At 41.7% G+C, this 21,613-nt stretch overlaps 1 protein-coding gene across 1 annotated transcript; it reads right to left on the bottom strand.

The window, feature by feature from the left end:
* Nucleotides 1-916: 916 nt before the first annotated feature.
* On the bottom strand, nucleotides 917-21,391 carry STYX (serine/threonine/tyrosine interacting protein). The gene is made up of 11 exons (XM_080394413.1): nucleotides 19,268-21,391; nucleotides 8,760-8,792; nucleotides 7,860-7,913; nucleotides 6,711-6,808; nucleotides 6,006-6,066; nucleotides 4,617-4,653; nucleotides 4,000-4,039; nucleotides 3,864-3,914; nucleotides 3,178-3,250; nucleotides 2,105-2,198; nucleotides 917-1,424 (listed from the first exon to the last, which is right to left on the bottom strand). Exons 1-11 carry the CDS (start codon nucleotides 19,937-19,939, stop codon nucleotides 1,351-1,353), a joined length of 1,287 nt encoding a protein of 428 aa, XP_080250539.1. The 5' UTR covers nucleotides 19,940-21,391; the 3' UTR covers nucleotides 917-1,350.
* Between the last annotated feature and the right edge of the window lie 222 nt (nucleotides 21,392-21,613).

Below are 21,613 nucleotides of genomic sequence, written 5' to 3'. Positions count from 1 at the left end.
CTCAAATGTCTTTTATATTCATTCAACTCCTTTGAGCCTACCTGTTCGCTGTTAAAACAGAGTCTAATTACAAGCTCAGATTTCCCAAAAACACTTAAGTTCTTCTAACAGCTTCGTAATTTGCTCAGTCACCACAGCGCTCTAAAGCGGCCACCATTTCATTCAGATCTTCTACACCACAGACCAACTGGCCAATGAAGCGGAGATCCAGAACTGGGCCTGTACTGGCACAACCAGTGGTTATCAATCATAGTGCTTCTGAGAAGGCAGAAGAGTTAAGTTGCACAAACTACCTTGACAATTCCCAGTTTGAAAATTTTAAAGCACTGGTAACTGTGTGGCCTTAATTGACTCTAATGCTTTAGAAGAGGCAAGGTGAATCCCTTAGGTCTTTATACTATTACAGCCAGTGCTTCAGGCCTCAGTTTTCAAACATCAACCCAATTTTTTACCTCAAAGGATGCAACTATTGTCTGAAAAAAGGAACTACTTCAACACCAGTTTGAAGATGCATTGTTCTAATAGACAGTTGGACCATACTGGCTTGTTCAAATTAGTTAGAAGTGGATTTAAGTTAACAAGCAGCTTTTTAATACTATAGCTAAAAGAATTCAGTCTTGATATGTGTGAAATCTGTAGCTGCCCTCTGTATTAATTCAGCACATGACTATTTTATTAATTAATCAGTCCTCTGTTAAACTTGCATAAAACAAGGTGAGATTTTTAGAACAGTATTTTGTCTTAAACTGGTCTCAGAGTGTCAAACTAATTCAGTATATAGTAAGGTTTTATAAAAAAGTAAATAATTATATAGTGATAAGATCACTGCTGTTGCTCAATTGCCAGTAGTAGTGCATCCTGCAGTTCATAAAGCACATTTCCACAAGCATGACCATAATATATACCGAGAACAAGGTGAGTTTTAGCAAACTTTTTCTTTACTAAAGTCTCTTGTTATAAATTACACAAATAACTTTATAAACAAATCCCCCCAGCTTGCATTTTGTTTAAAGTAATAACTTTATATCATACAAATAAAGAAATTTCAAGTATGAAAAGTGCATTATTGCAATAATACCTCTTTGCAAGTCCAAAAATCTTGGTTTAGAGTAAAACTGTAAAGTGTAAAAAAGGAGTAAAACAATCAGTGCCATTATTCATTCAAGAAGTCCAACATCTTAAAAATGATGCTTAGTGTGTTGCAGAGGCAGATTTACATCTGAAAGCAACATGTAATTGAAAAGAAGCTATGTGTGTGTTCATCATTTTGCATTACTAATTCTTTTTCCCTAGTTTTCTTCACCTTTCTTGGCAGGAATTCACAATACAAACAGTGCTTGTCCTCAGACATCATCCATTCTGTGCTGCTGCCACTTGCATGGTTCCAAGTTCTTCATCCTCTTCATGCATTCGCTTTAAACTTCCTGCAAAAGGCAAGAGGAAGGAGGACATGCCTGAAAAGATCAGTTCTAACAATATACAGCTGCAAACAGGACTGCATGGCAGTGGTTACTGTCTTCCTGCAGGGACTCTACCCTTTGAAGACATTCAGCTTTTGGACAGCCAGTTGCTGACAGCACTCTTCCCTTGCACTTCTCCACAGGGAAGAAATTTCCTAGAATCCACCAGGTTTTGTGCTCCCTTTACATCTCCCCCCAAACTGCATTTCCACTGCCTTTTAGCAGGGGTGGCTGCTGGCAGGCCTCTATATGATTACAGTAACGTTTTTTACATGCCCTAATCCCCTATTGTCTGTTTAAAAGCACAGCAAAACTCTTTTTTCAGAGCAACTGCCTTAATTTTAAGGGCAGGTCACTCCTGAATCCTCTAAAGAGCTCTGGGGTTTTGAAGCACAGGGCCCTTCTCCAGTACAGTATGGAAGTGCAGACACCACTGCTAAAGTTCAAATCCGAACAGGAAAGTTCAAACATAGGAGAACAGAATATTTAAGTAGTGCATAGTGAGGTCTGAACATCACTTGCATATCAGCTGCAGGCATCCCCTTCCCAAAAGCTTGAGATTCACTGCTGCTGGAGGTTTACTTAGGGAGTGCAAACACCAGGCAAAACAGGCGGTGTCACACACAGCAGGAGAGGCTGCTGACCTGTAGAACCAGGTGGAACCGAGAGGGATCTCTCCAACTGCAGTGGTGACATCATCTGGATGGTTAATTTTGCTAGATAGATGGCTTCATATTCCTGAAATTTTAATAATATATATTGCTATTAGTTTGGCATAATGCATTATAAGGATGAGGACTAATTCAGGGAGCTCGCTAGGATGGACTAGACAGTATCTTAGAGCAAGGCAGAGAGTTTAGAGGAGGAAAGTTCTTTGTTGCTTTGACACGAACAACAAAGAACTGTCAAGAAGAAAGAGCAAAGCCAAACAAAGGATGATAATAAAAGTTTACTCTCTTCCTTAAAGCTGTTTCTTAAAAAAAGTTCTGTGAGGATGTTCAGAGAACTCATTGTTGCTCCCAGAAGGCAATCCAGATGGTAGAAACAAACCAGACTTAGAATACAGTAGCTTCAGAGTTCTGTTACAACGACAAGCCATTCATGGCCTTAAGTTGTGTTCTAGTGACCCTGTCACACTTTCAGTGCTACACAACAACTCCCCACAGGAATTACCTTTTAAAAAAAAAAACAAAAACAAACACACCCCACAAACTCAGGAGATACTCGTTTTGCTACCAGCCACCTAAGTAATAGCAGAGACGCAACAAATCTGTTTTAACACACTGTCCTGATGTTTGCCCACCATTCACCCAACAGACTCCTGGAATATAATAAAACAACCTCACAATACTGCTGTTTGCCATTCCAGACCTGTGAATTTCCTATGAATGCAAGTGTCAAGAAGCATCACTGGTGAGTGCTACAATACTTGACTTTGCAGTTTCCTCAGCCACCAATTAAGCTGTTTCAGAGTCTCTTAACCATGCACAAAACAGGATTTTTATTTCTCCTCCATTCCTGGATTTGCTTTGTTCAAAGCTTAAGTCTAATGACTTCGGATACCCACTCATTTTCCTCCCAAGCTCTACTATAGCTTCTGACATTTACTTTAAGCATACTTCTACAGTAAATGTTAAGCTGCCTAAGTAGAAACAGCATTTTGCAGGAAGATGATTCATCAAATGGCTTTTGAGTTGTGACCAAAAAAAAAAGTCACCTGAAGTTGATGGACAAATCCAGCATTAGGATTAATACAGAATCTTCTTTCTTGAACATAAGTAAATGCGTCCCTTTAAAAAGAGAAGGAGAGAGAAAATACTTCAGTGGAAAACAGACATTGACAAAAGCCTCTGTGGTTTCAGGAGTCTTCCTTCCAATTATCAGTTCTTAGGAAACACACCACCTCTAAATGTTCCTCAGAACTCATTTGTGTAACTGAAATTGTTTGGGCAAAATAGGAAGCAGTAGTTGTAAAATACTATTTGCCCAACCCCACCTCCAGTTTTTAGCTTGCTGGCCTGTTTTCAACACACTTAGAACAGCCTCTTGCAGCCTCTCCTATAGTTTTACAGGAAGGCACCAATCTATGGAGGCTGGTATCCTGTTTCCATTAGCAGCAGGTACCTACTTCTTAAAGAAAGGACGTAAACAAACCTGCAGCGAAGTGAAATGGAATAATCTGCCCCATGTAAAGTCTTCACTCAATCTCAGTAGTATTAACTGGTTTATGCACCAATACACAACTGTTTTAAGATTCCCTCCAAAGTTATTATTCACTTACACCACTTGAGTTCAAAGATGAATACCTACAGACATATCAGACTTCTTCTCTGTACTAAAGTACTCTCTCACTTCAGCCTCTTCAGACAGATGATTAGCTACATGACCACATTCTGTTCTTACCTGTACTTCACCCCAAATGTTTCCATTATGTACGCAATAACTAAGGCAGCACTGAAAAGAAACAAAAAAAGAATTAGTAGAATGTATTTCAGTTATTTAAAAAAAAAATTAATAACCAGGATGGATAGTTTCCTACCTTCTAGAAATCCCTGCATTTCCATGGACAAGAACTTTTCCTGAGAAGAAAAAAACAAACAAAAAACACCCAACCAACCATACTTTTATAGACTGAAGAAAATTCTTTGAAATGTAGTTTTTCCTTGTTATGGAGAACTACTCAGTAGCAAGGCACATCCCTAGACTAATAGGTGTGTTACCTCACTCTTCATTACTAACTACACTCCATTCATTACTGCCACAGGACAGAAGAGCATGGATTCCTGCTCCTCTGAGGATTTTGAGTAACAAAAGCTGCATTCCAGACCACAATGCAGATTTAAGACCTTACATTGGAGAGGACAAAAAAAAAAACCCAAACCCAACAAAACTCATGCACAGAGCACAGTTGCATTTAAAGTGGGGAAAAAAACCCCAACCCCAGTATACAAAGAGGTTTGCTTTCCAGTTGGAGGCAAAAAGAAAATAACACTACTTTACTCTGAACTTGTATTATACAGTTCAAGTCAAGCACAATAAAACCCCAAATTTAAAAAAGCCTCATACTTAAGGAGTCCCTAATACATACCACTAAGTTACCTTTAAAGCTCTAACAACAATGTACTAGTAAATGAAGGAAAAAAGTTAAGACTTTACCTCCGCTTTGTAAACTTCCATCAATAAATTCTTTAGTCTACAAAGAAAAAAAATTACAAGACTCAGTTTCAGATAATTTTAGATGTTACTGCTACTTGCATTTAAATTTGCTAGAATTTTTGTATCAATCTTTATATACAGTGACAATAATGCACTCTGTTTATACAGTCTTAGACATCACTTCAACTGGACGTTTATACTTTTATTGTACTTTTAGCTATCCATAAAATCGTCAGTGAAAAACTAGTGCAAAGCCAGAAACAAAAATGTTTACATATCTATTACTACTATAATAAAAATTAACTTCTAAAAATCTTTGCTTAGCAGGGGGCAGGGGGGGGAATGCCAAAAAACCCAAAATCACTATCAAAAACCCACACACATCAACAACAGCAATATGGCCTGGACCACTCTACTGACACCTGTGTCCTCCTAGAAGTCCTTAAATGCTATTTTCAGTTCTAAAAGTAGGTCTAATCAAACTATAACATGAGACAACATGCAGTGAGGTCTGTAGAATATTGCCAGGCTGAAACATTTGTTTAGATGAAAAGCAAAAGCTAAATAATTTATTGTGGGGAAAACCTCAAACTAGACTCTTAAAAATACACCAACACAAAGCTACTAAGACATCAGTAACTGCAAGATTTGCAACAGATGCTGTTTGATCAAACAGCATTATACTTCAGAAAAGCTGTAAGCCGTAAAGTGATTTGCCACTTTTGCAAAAACATGACCACCTCTGCCATGAACAGGGAAGCCAGAAGAGCTTTTTGGTATTTTGGGATGGTTTTTTTGAGTGAGGGAAGGAACAAAGAAATGCTTTTGCTCTGTTGCAAGCTAACCTAAAACAAAGATACAAAACCGTAGCTCAAAACTAAGGATTTATTCTATTTCCAAAGGTCAGTATGTAATGGATACTGCTTAACTTAAGCTTACTTTTTAATTCCTCTACAGTAAACATGTTTAAGATGCTGTAAAACTTAGTTACACGAACTAATTACTATTTCCTGTTCAATTTTAATATTTTATACAAGAGATGTATCTGGTCTTCAAAACATGTTTCCTACAGGCCAAGTTCCCCAGCATTCTCCAATGATCCGATTTCTTTGTTTTGAGACCAGTCTTCCCCCTGCCTTTCTTTTTCTCATTTTTTTTTTGAGACTATAATAAGATACAGCTCTTACAACTCTGCCTCAGTTTCTATACTTGTAAAAAGGAGTTAATTACACTTACTGAGGTGGTAATAACAAGGTCATTTAAGAGTTCACAGCCCTTCCAGGTGCCTCAGGCTGGGTATCCCAAATTTGAAACTGCTATCTGTTAGTTCAGAAAACTCCCACTGGGCAACCCCATTCCCAATCCATTCACATTATCACAAATACTTACCATAGGGAAAAAACGTATTATATTCTCAACTGGATTATCTGCAATATCCAAGACTAAATACCTACAATGAAGACAGTTGCTGTAAGTACACAGTAACACCAGTACACAAACAGCTGATTCAACCCCACCACAACACTCAAACCTGAAGAATGATCCTAGCACTACCCTTCTGGCTTTACTGTCTGGTCTGAGCTCCAGAACTTCTACAATCAGTAACCTGTGGAGTTGTCCTTATCAGGAAAGGAAGCAAGGAACTTTCTCCAGCATCCCCTAACAAAATCACCTCTTGGAGTGGAAGAAATTCACACATGCTATGCTACAGGTGACTCAACTTTCTTTGGAAGCAACATACTACATACTCACATGCTCCCCATCTGTTTGTAAATATGGACCAGTGTTCTTTTCTGGGGCTCTACACAACTCTTCCAGAGGTACATGTATTCTGATTAAGTTACCTCAAATGTTTTATTAGCAGGACAAACCAAACTTGGAACTAATAACTTTAAAACCGAAGACAGTTACTGCAAACTAACGGATACTCCTCATTTGCAGACCTGCCTATGTCTAGTTTACTGGGATGAATAAACTTCATAGATTGGATTTAAGAGTCTTTCTGTACCTCATCACACTTTTCCAACAGTTTTGACAATGTGAAAATATTTGGAAAGAAACCAAGACAAAAAAAAAATCTTGATAATTTCTCACCTAAATAACTGTTGGAAGTTTGGTTTAATAAAATTTGCTTCAATGTTTTGTCGTATGCATATTACATGGGTTATTCCATGTTTCTGAAGTATAGGTAGCTGTGGGAAAAGGAAAACACATTTATTTTTCAATTACATAATCCATCTATTACACAGTAATAAAAAGCTATACATAAATACACAATAGGGCTCTACTGTGTCCTGAAGGAATATCAAGAGCTAGTTTTCTAACAGTCAAAGCAGTGTGAAAAATGTTGTCTTTCAAAAGAGATAAAAATGTAACCATTAGGAGCTGCAAGAAAAAGCATTACTAAAAACGATAAAAAGAACAGGCAGTAAAGAAGGTATTCAATGACCTTGTTTGTCTCTGCTCACCTTTCACTTAGCCTGAAATTGCAAGTCCCTACATGACGTAGTAATTGTCAGCTAGCATTGGATTCTTACTGGAATCAGACCATTGAAAGTAAGATCATTTAAACTATGAGGTAAGTTTACATATATAAGCTTTGTCTTTGCATCTACAATACAGTCAAGTGCTGCTATTTACCTTATTTTACTGCATATATACAAGTTCCCAGTTCTTATTATTTTTGTGTTGCAACACTTTAGCAAAGGAAACAGACTGCCCGATTGGCAACGTGCATGTCTTAAGTGGTTTACCTTCTTCTAAGAAAAATTCTCTTCAAGCTTAACTACAAGACTCAATTTTAATACAAAAAGCTGACATATGAATGCTCACTGCAATTAGCATGCAAGTCACTTTAAACTTGCACTTTTCTCTTGTTTGAGAGGAGTAGGTAAAGCAGACTAGCTGAATTGAGACAGCATGCACATGTGTGTGTACCAACACACGCAGAACTTCAAGCCATAAGGGAAAAAAAACTTAACCAGAGTTCTTAACTGCCCCAGCATGTGCCTGTTCAGATTCATTCTGGAAGGGGGAGACATCGACACCAGCCCCAGTCAGATAAGCTAAAAGCATCATTCCATAAATGCCCCATGTATTACTTCTGCTCTGGCATCTTTCACATTCCAGGTCAGGATTGCAACCGAATTCACACCTATATAGATAACACTTGAACACATCACCACAGTAACAAATCAAATCACCACAGCAAAGTTTCCTTATGAGACACTCTGAAAATCATACCTTGCTTTTCATAGCTGAAGAATATGGGCCTAAAAATAACCCAGGTAAAATTTCCTAGGAGGCAGAAGAACAGACATTTAATATTATCTCAAAATTATTTGAAATAATACATTGCACTCAACTCAGACTATGGCCGTGGAAACAAGTTAATTTACATATTAGTGAGAGATGTGTTACATTTAAAATAACAGGACAAGGGGTGGAAAAAAATACTAGTTTGGCAAAATAAAAGAAACACAATCTTTGTGCAGGAGACCTTGTTTTGGAACAAATCAAGTCCTTTATTTGGGTAAAGTTCCAGTTTGATTACTGCATCTTGTCCAGGCCCAGATCAAATGAAGGGAACCAACTTCGTATATAATAGTGTCTTGTAATTAATTCCAAATTGCTTTCATGGAAAAAGATATACACATGGCAAGCCTTCTAGCTTTGTACTAGTAGTAGGAAAATATCAACTTTTAACCATTTATCTCCCCACCAATAAAGACACACAGGTCTGTAGATCTTATCTTGTGCAAAGATTTGGCTGCCACCATGGTAGGAGAATTTTAATTGTCCATCCTACTTGATAACACCTACTTTCAACCAAATTTAAGTTAAAAAAGCAAAGCTCCAATAAATTTTTAGCAAACATCTAAAAACATTCACAAAGGCAAAAATGTCTTATTTGGGGGATTCTGAAGAAAACTACCAAATTACTTTTTTTTATGTACCTGCACAACAGTGATCCAAGCACACCTGCACACTAAGCTGGCAGTCCTCCTACATCTCTCCCACGGTGCTGCCTGACACTTTACCTCTAAAGGCTGATTCTGATACCAGCTCTTTTGCAGGGCACTTTTTTTGTTACCGAACACACTATGGGTTTTGACTTAAATGATAAATGTAAGTGTATCATACCTGCATCTCTCTCCTCATGGGATAGGTCCAATCCTTAAAAATAGAATAAAAAACAATTACATATGCATACAAAGGGAAAAAAACACATTCAGGCAGAGATCTGTATGTGCACGTTATATAAAAGAATCAAAACCTATTTTCTGCAGATTGCACAAGCTACCTGCTACGCAACAGGCACGTTGCTTACGCTTACTGCTAACTCTCCAGACAGGTACCAGTAACACTCAAGCGCAAGGAATGCTATTTTGAAAGCTAATGTGAAGAAACCTCAAGTATGCTACATCAGTGACGAAGCCTGGGCTGAACAGCCAGTGTGTTGTACATCCACACCTCAGCTTTCTGCTGAGAAACTTCCCTCTAGAATGGGGAGGAAAAAAAGAGAAAGAGGAAAAAAGCTTTAGAACATTCTGTACTAGCCACAGAAGTAAAAAAAAATTCCTTTGACTGATACATTCCTACAGCTACTGAAAAGGCAAGGTAGGTATAGCAGGTAACTCCCTTACAATCTAACACTACCTCACCTAACCCATTCAAACCAACTTCATACCGAATATTCAGGATTTAGCTTTAACAATTCTGTAAACAAATGTTCCCCCATGAACACAGCAAGCCATTGCAGTGAATCTCCACTGTTCTCCATCCTAGACAGTTACACTGGGAAGGATTCTTACACAGTAAACACATAAGCTGTGTTCAGCCCCAAGGACACGATTCTCCCTGCCTGTTAATTTGCAGCTAGCACATCGCACCCTTCGACAGAACCTCAGACCCTCAGGTTTGTGAAGGTTCACCACTCAGGAACCACCCCTTCCCAGCTGACTATTTACTATCATCCAACAGAACTGCCCAGAGCAAATGCCAACATCAACATTTTCATCCTTTGCTCCATTTTACAGAACTGCCAAAGCTGAACAGAAAAATGCTCTGGCAGACTCTATTCCTGTCTTTCCTTCTTTACAACTCCCACTGTCCTCTATTAACAGGCTCTTACTCATTCTTTGACCCTCACACATGACGGAGTTGTATCTGAGATCACAGTTACCAGCTGGAGAAAAAAAAGGAAATAGTCAAATATATCAAATCAAATAGACTGCATACATTTATTTACATAACTTTGCTGTTTGCTCTACACACAACAGCAGCTAAGGAAAAGCTTTGCCATATGTCATTATGCTCCAATCTCCTCAAAACGATCAGAAAAATAAACTCCAAATACTCCACCTCTGAAGTGAGGCCAGCATTACACCGAGAAAGATCCAGGTCCTTTAAACTGCAGCATTGCCCACCTTAGCACCTGCAGTTGTACTGGCAGCAGCAATTTTACATTAACCCTCTTTTTACTAAGACACATGAGAAAAATGCAGTGTTTCCCCTAGACACACACAGTTACACAGTGAGCTTTTGCTACCTCTTGGTAGTGGAATTAGAAAGGATTTTAATATCAGTAAAGTTATTCTGGAAACCACTTGAATAGAATCTGGGACAGTGTTTCTGAGAAAGCAAACAAACATTAAGCCACTCAAAACAATTCTTTGAATACTACTTAAACAGTAGTACAAACAGAGAAACAAAATGCACTGAAATAGTCTTTGCTAAAGACATCAAGATAGCTAAATTATTTCGGCATGTTCCAGCTGTAATAATAAAAGCTCCTGGTAGTAGAAAGTAGAAATCCTGTGACAAAACAATTATATTTACCGAACTGTATCCTTTGAAGTCTGACCTGAGTGTTTTAGCATATCCCTGTTGTCTCACTGCATATACAAAAGCTTAAATCACTCAAGAAGCAAGAAAACCCCAGTTTTATAAAGTATAAAACCAACAGTAAGAGCAATAAACTCTGAAAAGCTTATGCTACACTCCAGGAGTATACAAGCACTTCAGTGGGGTTTATTACTCTATTTCTAGAATTTAAGAGTCTTAACCTGGAGCACAATGAAAACACAAATTCACCTCTACTTTGGTCAAGAGGACTTCACAGTACATTATAAATATTCCTTTCAAATGCATTAGAAGCAGGAAATGGTGTTATTCCCAGCAGCTGTAAGCAGTGCAAAGTAAGTAGGCAAGAATTTAGCATTATACAGTCCAAAGGAAACCAAAACCCGTAAGACAACAGATGCCACAGATGTTCTGAACTAGAAAAAAAAGTCAGTATTGGCTCCAGACATTAGTCTTCAGTGTTCTTCAAGAAAGATACAGTTTCCAATGGGATCTAGTCTGCAAAATTAGTATCTGAAAGATTATGTACACAGAAAACATTTAATCTGAGACAAATACACAAACTACTGAAAGAGTGATTCTGGTGATTTCCTGACAGCCCTTCAAGGCTTTTAAAACTAACAATGCCAGATTATTCAAGTGTTATGCAAAATTATGTAAACAAAAAATAATCTATTACTGTAGACTGAACCAAGCAGAGTTCTCATTTTGAGGAATTCATTCATCAGCCATGTTTTCCACGCTGTCTGAAGCACCCAGACAAATAATAACTGACGGTTTCTCTTTTAACAGAACACATGCAAAAATTTTGCTAAGAAAATGATGCTTGTTGATGATGCCTGAGCTGGATAAGGTAACAGCATTCCTTGCTGCTATTTGGTAGGTTCTATAAAATAAGTGACAACTCCCTGGAAGACATATCTTCAATACTCACAAGCCACAAAAAGTAAAAAGAAGGAATGCAAAAATATAACCCGCACAACACCAAAGTTTTAAAGAGCAGCCACTCACCTCTGCCAGGTCTTCCCAAACTAGACAGATTCATTGATGGACAAGTTTAAAAGATACTGCAGCTGTTTTGCCGAGGGCATTCACAGCACATAGCTGGTGTATTTTGTATTCGCACAAGTGAAATGGCAGGGACTATCTAAAGCACTTCAACTAGTGTCCCAGAACAGAGCAACTAGCAAGAGAAAGGGGAATAAAGCATGTTTCAAAGCCCTCCCTTCCTCATCTGCAGCCAATCTCTAGCTGAAATAAATTGAAGCTATGAATGAATAGGCAAAACTTGCCTGGATTACAAAGCTTTTTGGTAACCAATACCCACACTACACCAAGAGTTACTTTGCCAACAGTTAAGGTTAACTTATCAGTATTTTACCATAGCTATACCTGTTATTCTTTAGAAGAACAATTTAATGGCAAAAACCCCAACACCTTACATCACCATGTGCAAATGCATGCATGTTTGGACTTTTTCCTGAAAGAGTGACCTTGGTTAGGCCTTAAAAAATTCATAATAAGAATTTTATGTTATTTAACAGCCCTGACAGAGACTTGTCTGCACTCAAGACCTGCACAAAATCAAGGACTGTGTTTTTAAACACAGCATCACAACATACCTCATGCAATCTGTGTATGCCTCACAAGAAGGAATGTAGTAAAATGGATATACGTGACATCACTTAACTGGTCCCTCATCGACAGTCCAAGTCTGAAGACCCATCTAATTTTCACATATAAAGGGTAAATCCTAGTTGGTCTTTGCCGAAGCTCAGCTTTGGTTGCAAGACAACCTGCAGTACTGCGCTTTCATTATTATGGTTAAACTCCTGCTGCCTTATAATTAGTAGAGCCTACAAACCACAGACTGCCCTAGATGAAGGAAGCAGCTCTCAAAGGTGCTGAAAAAACCACCAGTAAAATAAATCAAATCAGTGGATTAAAGGAGAATCCAACATCAAGAAGCATCTTTTCTAGATTTTAGCTGCTGCCCCTTATCTGCTCAGCATCACTGGGCACCAGCCACCATCTGCTATGGTTTTCCCTGCTTTCAAGACCATTACTCAAGTCCTTTTGAAAAGCTGCAAGCAACTCCCAGTAAAGCCTTCCTGACCACTCCAGGTTTCTGACCCTTCTCCAACACTCAGACAGCTCTTTTGTTGTTGATTAATAGCATCACTTACCTCTCTGTACAGATTTGTCTTCCCATCGTAATTCATCACAGCAAGACTTCTGCATGATTGATAGTTCCTCATGTACCTCAAAAATCTAGGGCTGTCAAAATTCTCTCGCCTAAATTTGTTTCCCTGTCTAGTGGAATATCCACATAAGCTGTAAGACTCAAAATCTCTCCTCCAAACCCGGTACAACATTCTTCCACAAGTTGTGAAATCAAAGCTGAAGACAACTGTTACGCAATGACAGCCACACATTCTGCTGACCTCCTTCAATTCCTTCATCTGCTCTGGCCTGCATCTGATCTCTTGGCTGTAATTTTGTACCACTCAGTATAGGAAATTAAAATTACAGCTAAACAGTGTTAAAGCAGTCAGAAGCCATGATTATATTGACTGCCAACACTACTGTCACCCCTCCTTCGGAGGTTACAGCTTGAACTGTGGACAGATCCTGATCCTTTAACGATTACCTTGACACAAAAGCTTTATGCTTAATTCTGAGGCAGTTTTAAATCTAATTTACACATTGAAATGAGGCTACACCTTGGTTTTGAAAGTATTTTAGACAATATTTTGAAAAAAAGACCTCCCAGCTGATACAGTCCAACAAAAGGAGGGGGGAGGGTCTTCATTAAAGACCTGCACAAAAATAAAGCTAGTTACACCAATGGCCTTTGTAAAAGAGAACAAACAATTGCCAAATGAAATCATGACATACTAAAATAGTAATAGAGCATACTTATTTGCCACTTTTTTATAAGACACAAGTTAAATGAAGTACTGAAAACTTACTCAAGAAATAGAATACTTGAATACTACCAAAACCTGACACATTATCGCTGGAAAGCACACTGCTTTAAGGTCCTCAAAATTAGCTACAAATCAGAATTAAATGAAAGGCTGTGTCTTCAGTTTCAGTCACACTGTATGTTCTTGGACAGTTATTCCAGTTAGAAGCAATTTTTTTATTATCTGTATTTTTAATATATATATTAGAATCCAGTTACTTCAGTTAAGAGGGGACCTACAACAACCATTTAGTCTAACTGCCTGACCACTTCAGGGCTAAATATATACACAATTTTTTTTTTTCCCCAGGTGGAAGCCCTAGTGCAAGTATATAAAATATAAAAAATTGAACCCAGTCTTTTTGTTCACTCAAGATGTGGGCGTGACACTAACAAGAACAGAGCTATGCTAACAAGGTTAAGGAAGGCTTTGACAGTACTGTTAACCCAACCAGTTACTGGTTCAAGGGCGAGCTTACGCTCCCACCCTTGCACAGTTGTTTAATCTGATGCTCAAAAAACTATGATGGCCCCAAATTAACAGCTTTTTTAGCAAAGCTGGTTGTCTACCAAGTAATCTCCCTGCTCCAGATCACCACAGGTCAGATAAGCACTGAGACAAAAACAGTGACAACATTGAGCGGTTGGCAGGGCGGGTAACGCCACTTTTTAGCAAAGCCAGCTATGAGATGTGCTTTGCTGTAACAGCAAGGCCCCCCTTGGTCACAGATCCCACTTCAGTCAGTCCCAATGATGGCAAACGTGAGCTGGGGAGCCACGTTTAACAGTACTTTCTGTGTATTTGTAAAGAGTACTTGGATAATGGGAAGTCCTCACCATACTGATATTTTTGCTTTTGAAAATACAAAAGGAATACAAAAGGAGGAAGGTGGAGAGGAAAAAACAATAGCAGGTGGGAATGACAGAGCACACAGAGGAAGGAAGACATATAACCGGGGAAAAAAGGTTATTGTAACGAAGAGAAACAGAAGCTAGGGAAAAGGATAAAAGGCAACTAAATGGAAAGTAGAAACATAAACATAGAAAGGAAACAAACAGTTCTTCTGTCCCATTCTGCAACATTGGTCCAAAAGATACCTCTACTAACTTGTTAAATACCAGTTAGTACACTGGGTCATCAGCACTGCTTTTATCAAAGCACAATAAAGCAGTGAAGGCAGAATTCTAATTCTTCAGCTTATTTGAAGCACATAGCCAACTGGCAGGACTACCATACATTTTGTATTATTTTCTTTTTAGATGAACCTGCACAGAAGCTGAGACTCATCTGAATTCTTTCTAGTAGAAAGTCTCCTGCATTTACCCCACAGCATTTCTACCCACTACAATAAAAGGCTTGACAATTCACTTTTTATGAAGAATCTGTAGAATGACAACTAATGAACAAGTTTTACTGACAAAGGAAAAATTGTATTCAGATTATTATAATTGTTTTTAATGGTACAAGTATGTCCTTTTTCATGCCTGATTTTTTGGGGCCCTCCCTCTTTTTTAACTACAGCCTAAAGAGCTGGGCTATACCAAGACAGCCAAGGAACGTACAGGCCTCTTTACAATCCTTATTTAGATTAAAAAATCCCCATGCTTTAAGTCCTCAGTTCTACAAACTGCTCCAGTTGTGAGCCACCTTCGTGTCTATGTGGATGCCTATGCACTTCAACAGGCTTCCCACGGATGCAAGGCATAAGTTGATCGCAACCGACAGGACTGCTCAACTTCAGCTGCCACAGTGCACTTCTCTTGATGTATGCAAAGTAGTCTGATAGTATCCCACAGAGTTACGATCAAAATCTGTCACCTGATTTACATTTCCCAGCATAACGTAGCATTTGTTTCAAGTTTCTTTTGCCCTATTACGTGGGCAGGTAAAATAAATCTTATAATACAGGCTTCCTACTTAAAGAGTCTGTAGAGGAGGGGAATCTCTATGTTTAAGGGGGTTATTTGTCTTTCCTATCAAAGATAAGAGTAAAAGAAGTTTAAAGAAATTTGTTCCACCTTTAGATGGACTGTGCTACTGCATAGTTAAAAAAAGCAGTAAAAAATACGTTAGCATTTCAGCTTAATATAACTGTCAAGAAATGTAAGCTTTTTTAAAAAAAATCATACACTAAAGAAAGCTTGGGTTTTACGCATAATAAAAAGACAAATATGACTGCTTAGTCAATAAGCTGGTAATTCCATTACAAAAACCACAGAAAGTCCTACAAAAAGTTCTAAATACATCACAAATACTAGCTTACTCTGCCTGCTTGCAAGTAATCATACTAATGTTTTAACAAAGAAGTGAACTGGTAATTATTGCTGTGTTCCCATTACATATATCCTAGCCCTAATTTTTTTTAATTTAATAGGAAAATTATTTCCATTAAATTCCTTGAATTATTCCAGTCCCTATTTACCATCTTATCAAAAGTGCTAAGATGTCTCAGTACAAATATGCCAGCATGCACTGTTATTAACCTGACGCTCTTTTACCTGGTCTTTAGCCACAAGGACGTGGTTTAGTGGTGGGCCTGGCAGTGCTAGGTTAAGGGCCGGACTCTATCTTAAAGATATTTTCCAACCTAAATGATTCTATGTTTATACTGGGGGGGGGGGGAAATCCCCAGCACTTCTCAAATTTAAGTAAGTTTAAGATTTCCATGCCATGTAGAATTACTATTACCTTTGACATACTCACTATCACAAATCTGTAAGAGAACACATACAGTTTACAGATATTCATGGCATATACCAGAAAAGCCTTGCAAGAATGATGAGTTACACGTTTAATATTCAAAAATCAAAAGTAGAAAACACTCAGATGGCGTAAGGACCTCTAAAAAGGAGTTCAGCTTTTAACTGCGAGAGACTCGCCAGTGAAAGACGGAAGCTGGTTTATCCCAGGCTTCATTAGCTCATCTTGCAGAACTGGACAACTCACCTAGACGCAGCCAGCACGCCAGAGCGGACTAGAGGAAACACCACAAGCCAGCACTGACATGCGGTTGTATCTAAGCGTCTCAAGACACTTGCCAATACCTGTCTGCGCTTGACCTACAACAAATACAGTTTCATCACCTGAATGAACTCTTAAGTACACACAAACTGCAGAAGGGGGGAGTTACACACGTCAGAGTACTCAGAAGAACAAACTTCTGGTCCATCGATTGCCAAGATGGTATCAGATGCAGAATGGAAAGGCGGCACAACTCTCTCCAGCAGAGAAGTATCACCAGCACTTCTTAACGCAGCATTTCACAAGCTCCGAAAAGTACCAACAGTCAAATAGCCTAAAAATCCAGTAATTCATAGTACTACGTATGGATTAGGGACATTGCAAACAATCTACAGGCCAGAAAACTGACCTGTTTATCTGGAGTACACGTCTGCAGTATGCCTAAGGCAATCCATCTGCAGGTTGCCATCACCCCCCTAACAGATAGCCTCGCCCACTCTCTGCTTTTAACTTGTGCCAACACTAGAGTGTGAAGCTGTGCAGTCAACCAGATCACCTCACTGATTTGACTTTTAAAAAATTATTAGTATTATTATCATTATTAAAGCTGTCACATGGTTATTCATGTTCAGACAGGAGAAGAGAGCTGGGGGGTAGCAGTTAGATTGCCTTAAAGTGACCACAAGGTTACACTTACTCTTGAGCAGCCTACATTAGGAAGTAAACCAGCGATTCCCCAAATTCTATCACCTCCCCTGCCCCCTCCGCTGTCTTGAAATCAAACCTACCAAGACAGCATTAAACCATACATAACCAACTTCCAGCAATAACATTGTAGAGTACTCCTCACAGATGAACCTCCTCACTGCAATACACAAGAGATTATCTTCAGCTTTCCACAAGTAACTACATTTTTCAGGCAGAATGATTTCAGTTTCCTTAGTTTGCTTTTCCAAAGCATCTTCAGGATTGGGCTGAAGCCCCAAGGCTGACATCTCTTACGCTTTGCTTAACAAGCTAATGCCACAAGAACTTTTTCATTCTCTACTGGCTTTAACTTTTCTGTTTCCCCCAAATACTCCAGCTATGGTGTATTTAGATCAAGTCAGACACAAATGCAAGGTGTTGAAATAAAATTAACTTAGACATTTTAAAAAATAATCCTTGAAATTCTCTGCTATCGTCTTGTCGCAAGTAAAGTCCTAACATTCTATATATTATACTATTGAGAGATAGAGCATAACAAAAAGCAAAACATAAAATACGCTCTGAAGGATACTGTATTATAATTTCAATTTTCATCAGGTGAGAGTTGTTACAGGCAGCAACCTCTGTTTTTAAAGCTATTGTAACTGCACACTTCTTTTTAGCCATTCCAGTTATAAACAGGTTTGAAAAAGCTATCCAGGCTAATTTAATTAACTATTTTCAGAAGTAACTAGGTAATATGATTGGTTTCTCGACAAAGAAGTTAAACCAAATTAATTATAAACCTCACAGGGTGGTACATAATTTGTGTTCAGATATAAACTGACTACAAGTTTCTGAAAACCATCAAGATGACTGGTAAATACCTCCATAGCTCTGAAGTGAACAGGGTATTAAATCTTGACAACAGAACCCAAAAAAACCCAACAAACACCCCCACCAAAAAAATCCACAATAACTTCCATACTTCAGGTAACTTAAAACAATAACAGTATTCAACAATAACTGTTAAAACAGAAATAAATGCTGACGTTTATGAAATACACAACGATACAGACCTCTGAAGAGCTCAGATACTATCAGCTTCCCGCATGAACGCTGTGACATTTTGCCAGAAATACCTGACACATTCAAAGCGGGACACTCCGGGCTGTTTGCGACACATGAAAACACACCACCAGTATCCAGGGTCAGAACTGAGAAGCTAAGCCAAGCTCAGAAATCAGACACCACACCGACCCGATTCCTCTGACACCGCACAGGGTGCGGCGTAGTCTTCACCACCTGTCTTCCTTTGCAACGGAGTCCTGGCTCTTGAGCACCGTAAAAATGCCTGACCGATAGACTCACCAGCGCGCTAAGACGTTTCTTGGGCACCTACGAGTTGGTAGGCAACTGTGTGGAAGGGGACACGCAGGTACTCACTGCTGGCAGCTCCTTTCTGCACGCAGGCAGCAGATGGAGGACAGGGCTGGTGGCCATACAAAGGGAGAGGGAACCGGCAGTGGGAAGCAAAAGGGCGGCTAGCAGGCAGGCCGTGACACGCTGGGGCACGGTGGAGGGGACACCAGAGGCGCCAAGCAGAGGGGGCCGCTACCAGAGGGCACAAGCCACGAGCCGGGGCAGGGGTCTCTGACAGCAGGCACCCTCCTCAGCGCGGCCCGCGAACCCCCGGGCGCAGGCAGGCGGGGGAAGGCCGGAGGCAGCCGAAAGGCGAGATGCAGGAGGGAAGGGGGTCCGGGAGGGCAACGGAGGCGGCAGGGGCCAGCAAGCAGGCCCGGAGGATGCGGTCGGTGGTCGCAGGGGGGTGGCACAGCGCCCCGGCAGCGGGGCTTACGGTGTCACCAGCACAAGGGGGAGACGACGGACCTGGCCCCGCTGGAGACCCGCGAGAGCGCGCACCCCCCGGCCAGGGGGAGCGGGGCGCACGGGAAGGGGGCCGGGGAGGCACCCCACGGCGGGGGGGGGGCTACCAGCGGGGTCCCACCGCTGGGGGACAGTGCCCACAGCCCGGGGAGGGGGGGGGGGGGGGGGGGGTCCGGGACCAGCCGCGCCACATGGGGCCGGGCGCACACGAGGCCGGCGGCTCTCGGCTCCCCTCAGGCGGGGCCGGGCGGCGACCCCCGGCCGCTCCCCTCCGCCGCTCACCTCAGAGTCCTCTTTGGCCTGCGGCAGCGCGGGGAAGGCCGGCTTGGCGAGCTCCATGGCCGGGCGCTCTCCGGGCGGGGCAGGACCGGGCAGGGCGGCTATTTGGGCAGCGGGCCCGCGGGCTCCGGCTCGGGAGCGGCGGCAAGAGGAGGCGGAGGAGGCGGCGGCGCGCTCAGCCGCTCGCGCCCGGCCGCCATGCTGCTGCTGCTGCTGCTGCCGCCTCTTCCCTCCTCCTCCTCCTGCTGCTGCTGCCGCCGCCGTCGCCGCTCCCCCTCCCTTCCGCCCGCCCCCGGGCTCCGCTCCAGCGGCGGCAGCGCCCCCACCCCCGCCCCGCCCCCAACCAGCCGCCGCGCGCGAGGGCGGGGCCGCCAACGGCCCGAGGGGCGGGGGCCCGGCGCGCGCGGCGGCCGCGCCCCCGCCGCTGTGAGGCGGCAACGGGCGCGCGCGGCGTCGCCCTCTCCCTGTCGGGCCGTCGTGAGGCGAAGCCGGGCAGCGGCGGGGGTGCCCCCCCACCCCGCACCCCTTCGTTAACTCCTCGCCACCCCAATTAAGAACTTCTACAACGGGCCCTCTGCCCGCCGCGGCTTCCAGGCGATCAAGGTCCAGTCGACGCACAGGCCCAAAGCGCCTCACGCCTGGGCCGCCACGGCACTTGGGCATGCTCCCCACCATGGCACCATGGCGCAGCCGTAACGCTTCCAAAGCTGTTCTTCTTGCTGCTCCACCCTGCTGTTGCTTGTAGCCTTTTCCTCCCCGTGCACAGATCAAACTGCTTCCATTTCGGCCAGCAGACACTTATCTGCCATCAGAGAGACACTGCTTGCCTCCCCATTTGAGCTGACACTGTAACGGGGGTTATCTTCAAACAGGGCCTCTTTGTGCATGGGAGAGGCCCTCTGACACACCAGTCTTGGGGCAGGAACCTATTTCTCTGCTTTGTTTGAGGTTACCTGGTCCCATGTTCTGCTGGACTCTGAGGGTACCACCCCAAACTATTAAAACGTTTTGCTTATTTGCTCATTTCCCGCCTTGAGAAACCTTTGACGATCACGTTTCAGCAACTGTTCCTTCAGCACTGCAACTTCCTTTCAGTGAACGATGGAAAATGAGTCGGCAAAGGAAAAAGCGACAGCAAAACTGCAGCTCCCACCTAAAGCTGGCATCAAGAATAGGAACAGGGATGTGTGTCAGTAGCCTTACTTATGCCTGAACTTCAAAAACGAGCTATAAACATTCACAGGGCTTCCAGAAACAGTTTGCCACCTTTTACCCTCCTCCAAGGTAACACCAGAAGCTCAGCTCACTGTTTATATCACTGCAGTGCTCAGAAACTTCTAATTGTTCCAAGCACACTGGCTGTAGTGCTCAGACCTAGAAGCTCTGTACAAGCTGCACTCAAAAGAGCCTTACGGTAAACTAAAAGTGAGATTTGCATTTTTACTCTCCTGACAGAGTCATGAGAAGAAGTTTTCACACTAACCAGGAAAAAAAAAAAAGGCCGTAATAACCATTAGCCATATAAACATGGAAATGTTGTTACCTGTCCTGTTGTAACTGTTCCACACCCTACGCTGTTTTGTCTCACGCTGATGGGGGAAGAAATAGAACATGGCTATTAAAACTGCCAGGGAGATGCTGTTAAGCAGCATGTTTCCTGGGAAGTCTAGAGTTAATCTAATGTATTTGTCTGTCAGCTGAGCATGCCCAGAGGATTAGTTAGGATAATTAAAAGTAGTCAGAAGTACAGTCTAGTAGACTACTGTTCCAGCCCAACATTTAGGTAAGTTGCACAGTGCAGTCAATCTGCATGCACACCCCTCAGGTGGAACTGATTGGGAAACAAAAAGGCATAGTGACAGATGCCCTTAAGAACACCAGCATCTTAGCCTCTACATTTTTGTTTCAGTGATTACTCAGCTGCAGCAGTCAACTTTCAGGGAGCACAAAGGCAACCAGCATATGGCCAGTTTCCAGCCTCAGAAGGTAAGTTGCATGGCAAAGCCCCGTTCAGCGCTCCAGAAGTATTAGGTACCCCACTTGGTGCACCTAAAGCACTGCAGGTTCAAATTATATTGGACAGTTCCTGTCTATACAGAGCAGCTGAAATGGGAACTTGGAAAGGAAATCCCATCTCGCCTATCTCCCCCACCCCCCCAAAAGCTGTAACCAAAACTTTTACCTATCAAACTGCTGTCAGTTTCTCCACCTCCACTTGGATGCGTTTGTCTATAGCTGGCATTCAGGACAGGAGTTATCCCAGCATAAGGAAAGACAGCAAACTTATTTAAAAGACTCACTGACTTCCTGCAATAATTACGCTAGCTCAGCTAAATTCTCTTCCCAGAC

Source organism: Falco punctatus (assembly GCF_963210335.1).
Source record: "Falco punctatus genome assembly, chromosome: 7".
Lineage (NCBI taxonomy): Eukaryota > Metazoa > Chordata > Aves > Falconiformes > Falconidae > Falco > Falco punctatus.
This window is presented reverse-complemented; position numbering and strand designations above follow the sequence as displayed.

Bases quoted from the DNA above. Each gene is read 5' to 3' on its own strand.
- STYX (XM_080394413.1), bottom strand. From the start codon at position 19,939: ATGGTGGGGAGCATGCCCAAGTGCCGTGGCGGCCCAGGCGTGAGGCGC. The intron at 6,067-6,710 runs GTGAGAAATTAT...TCTTCATTGTAG, and splicing joins AACTTCCAACAGTTATTTAG to GTATTTAGTCTTGGATATTG. The intron at 3,915-3,999 runs GTAGGAAACTAT...GTTTCTTTTCAG, and splicing joins AATGCAGGGATTTCTAGAAG to TGCTGCCTTAGTTATTGCGT.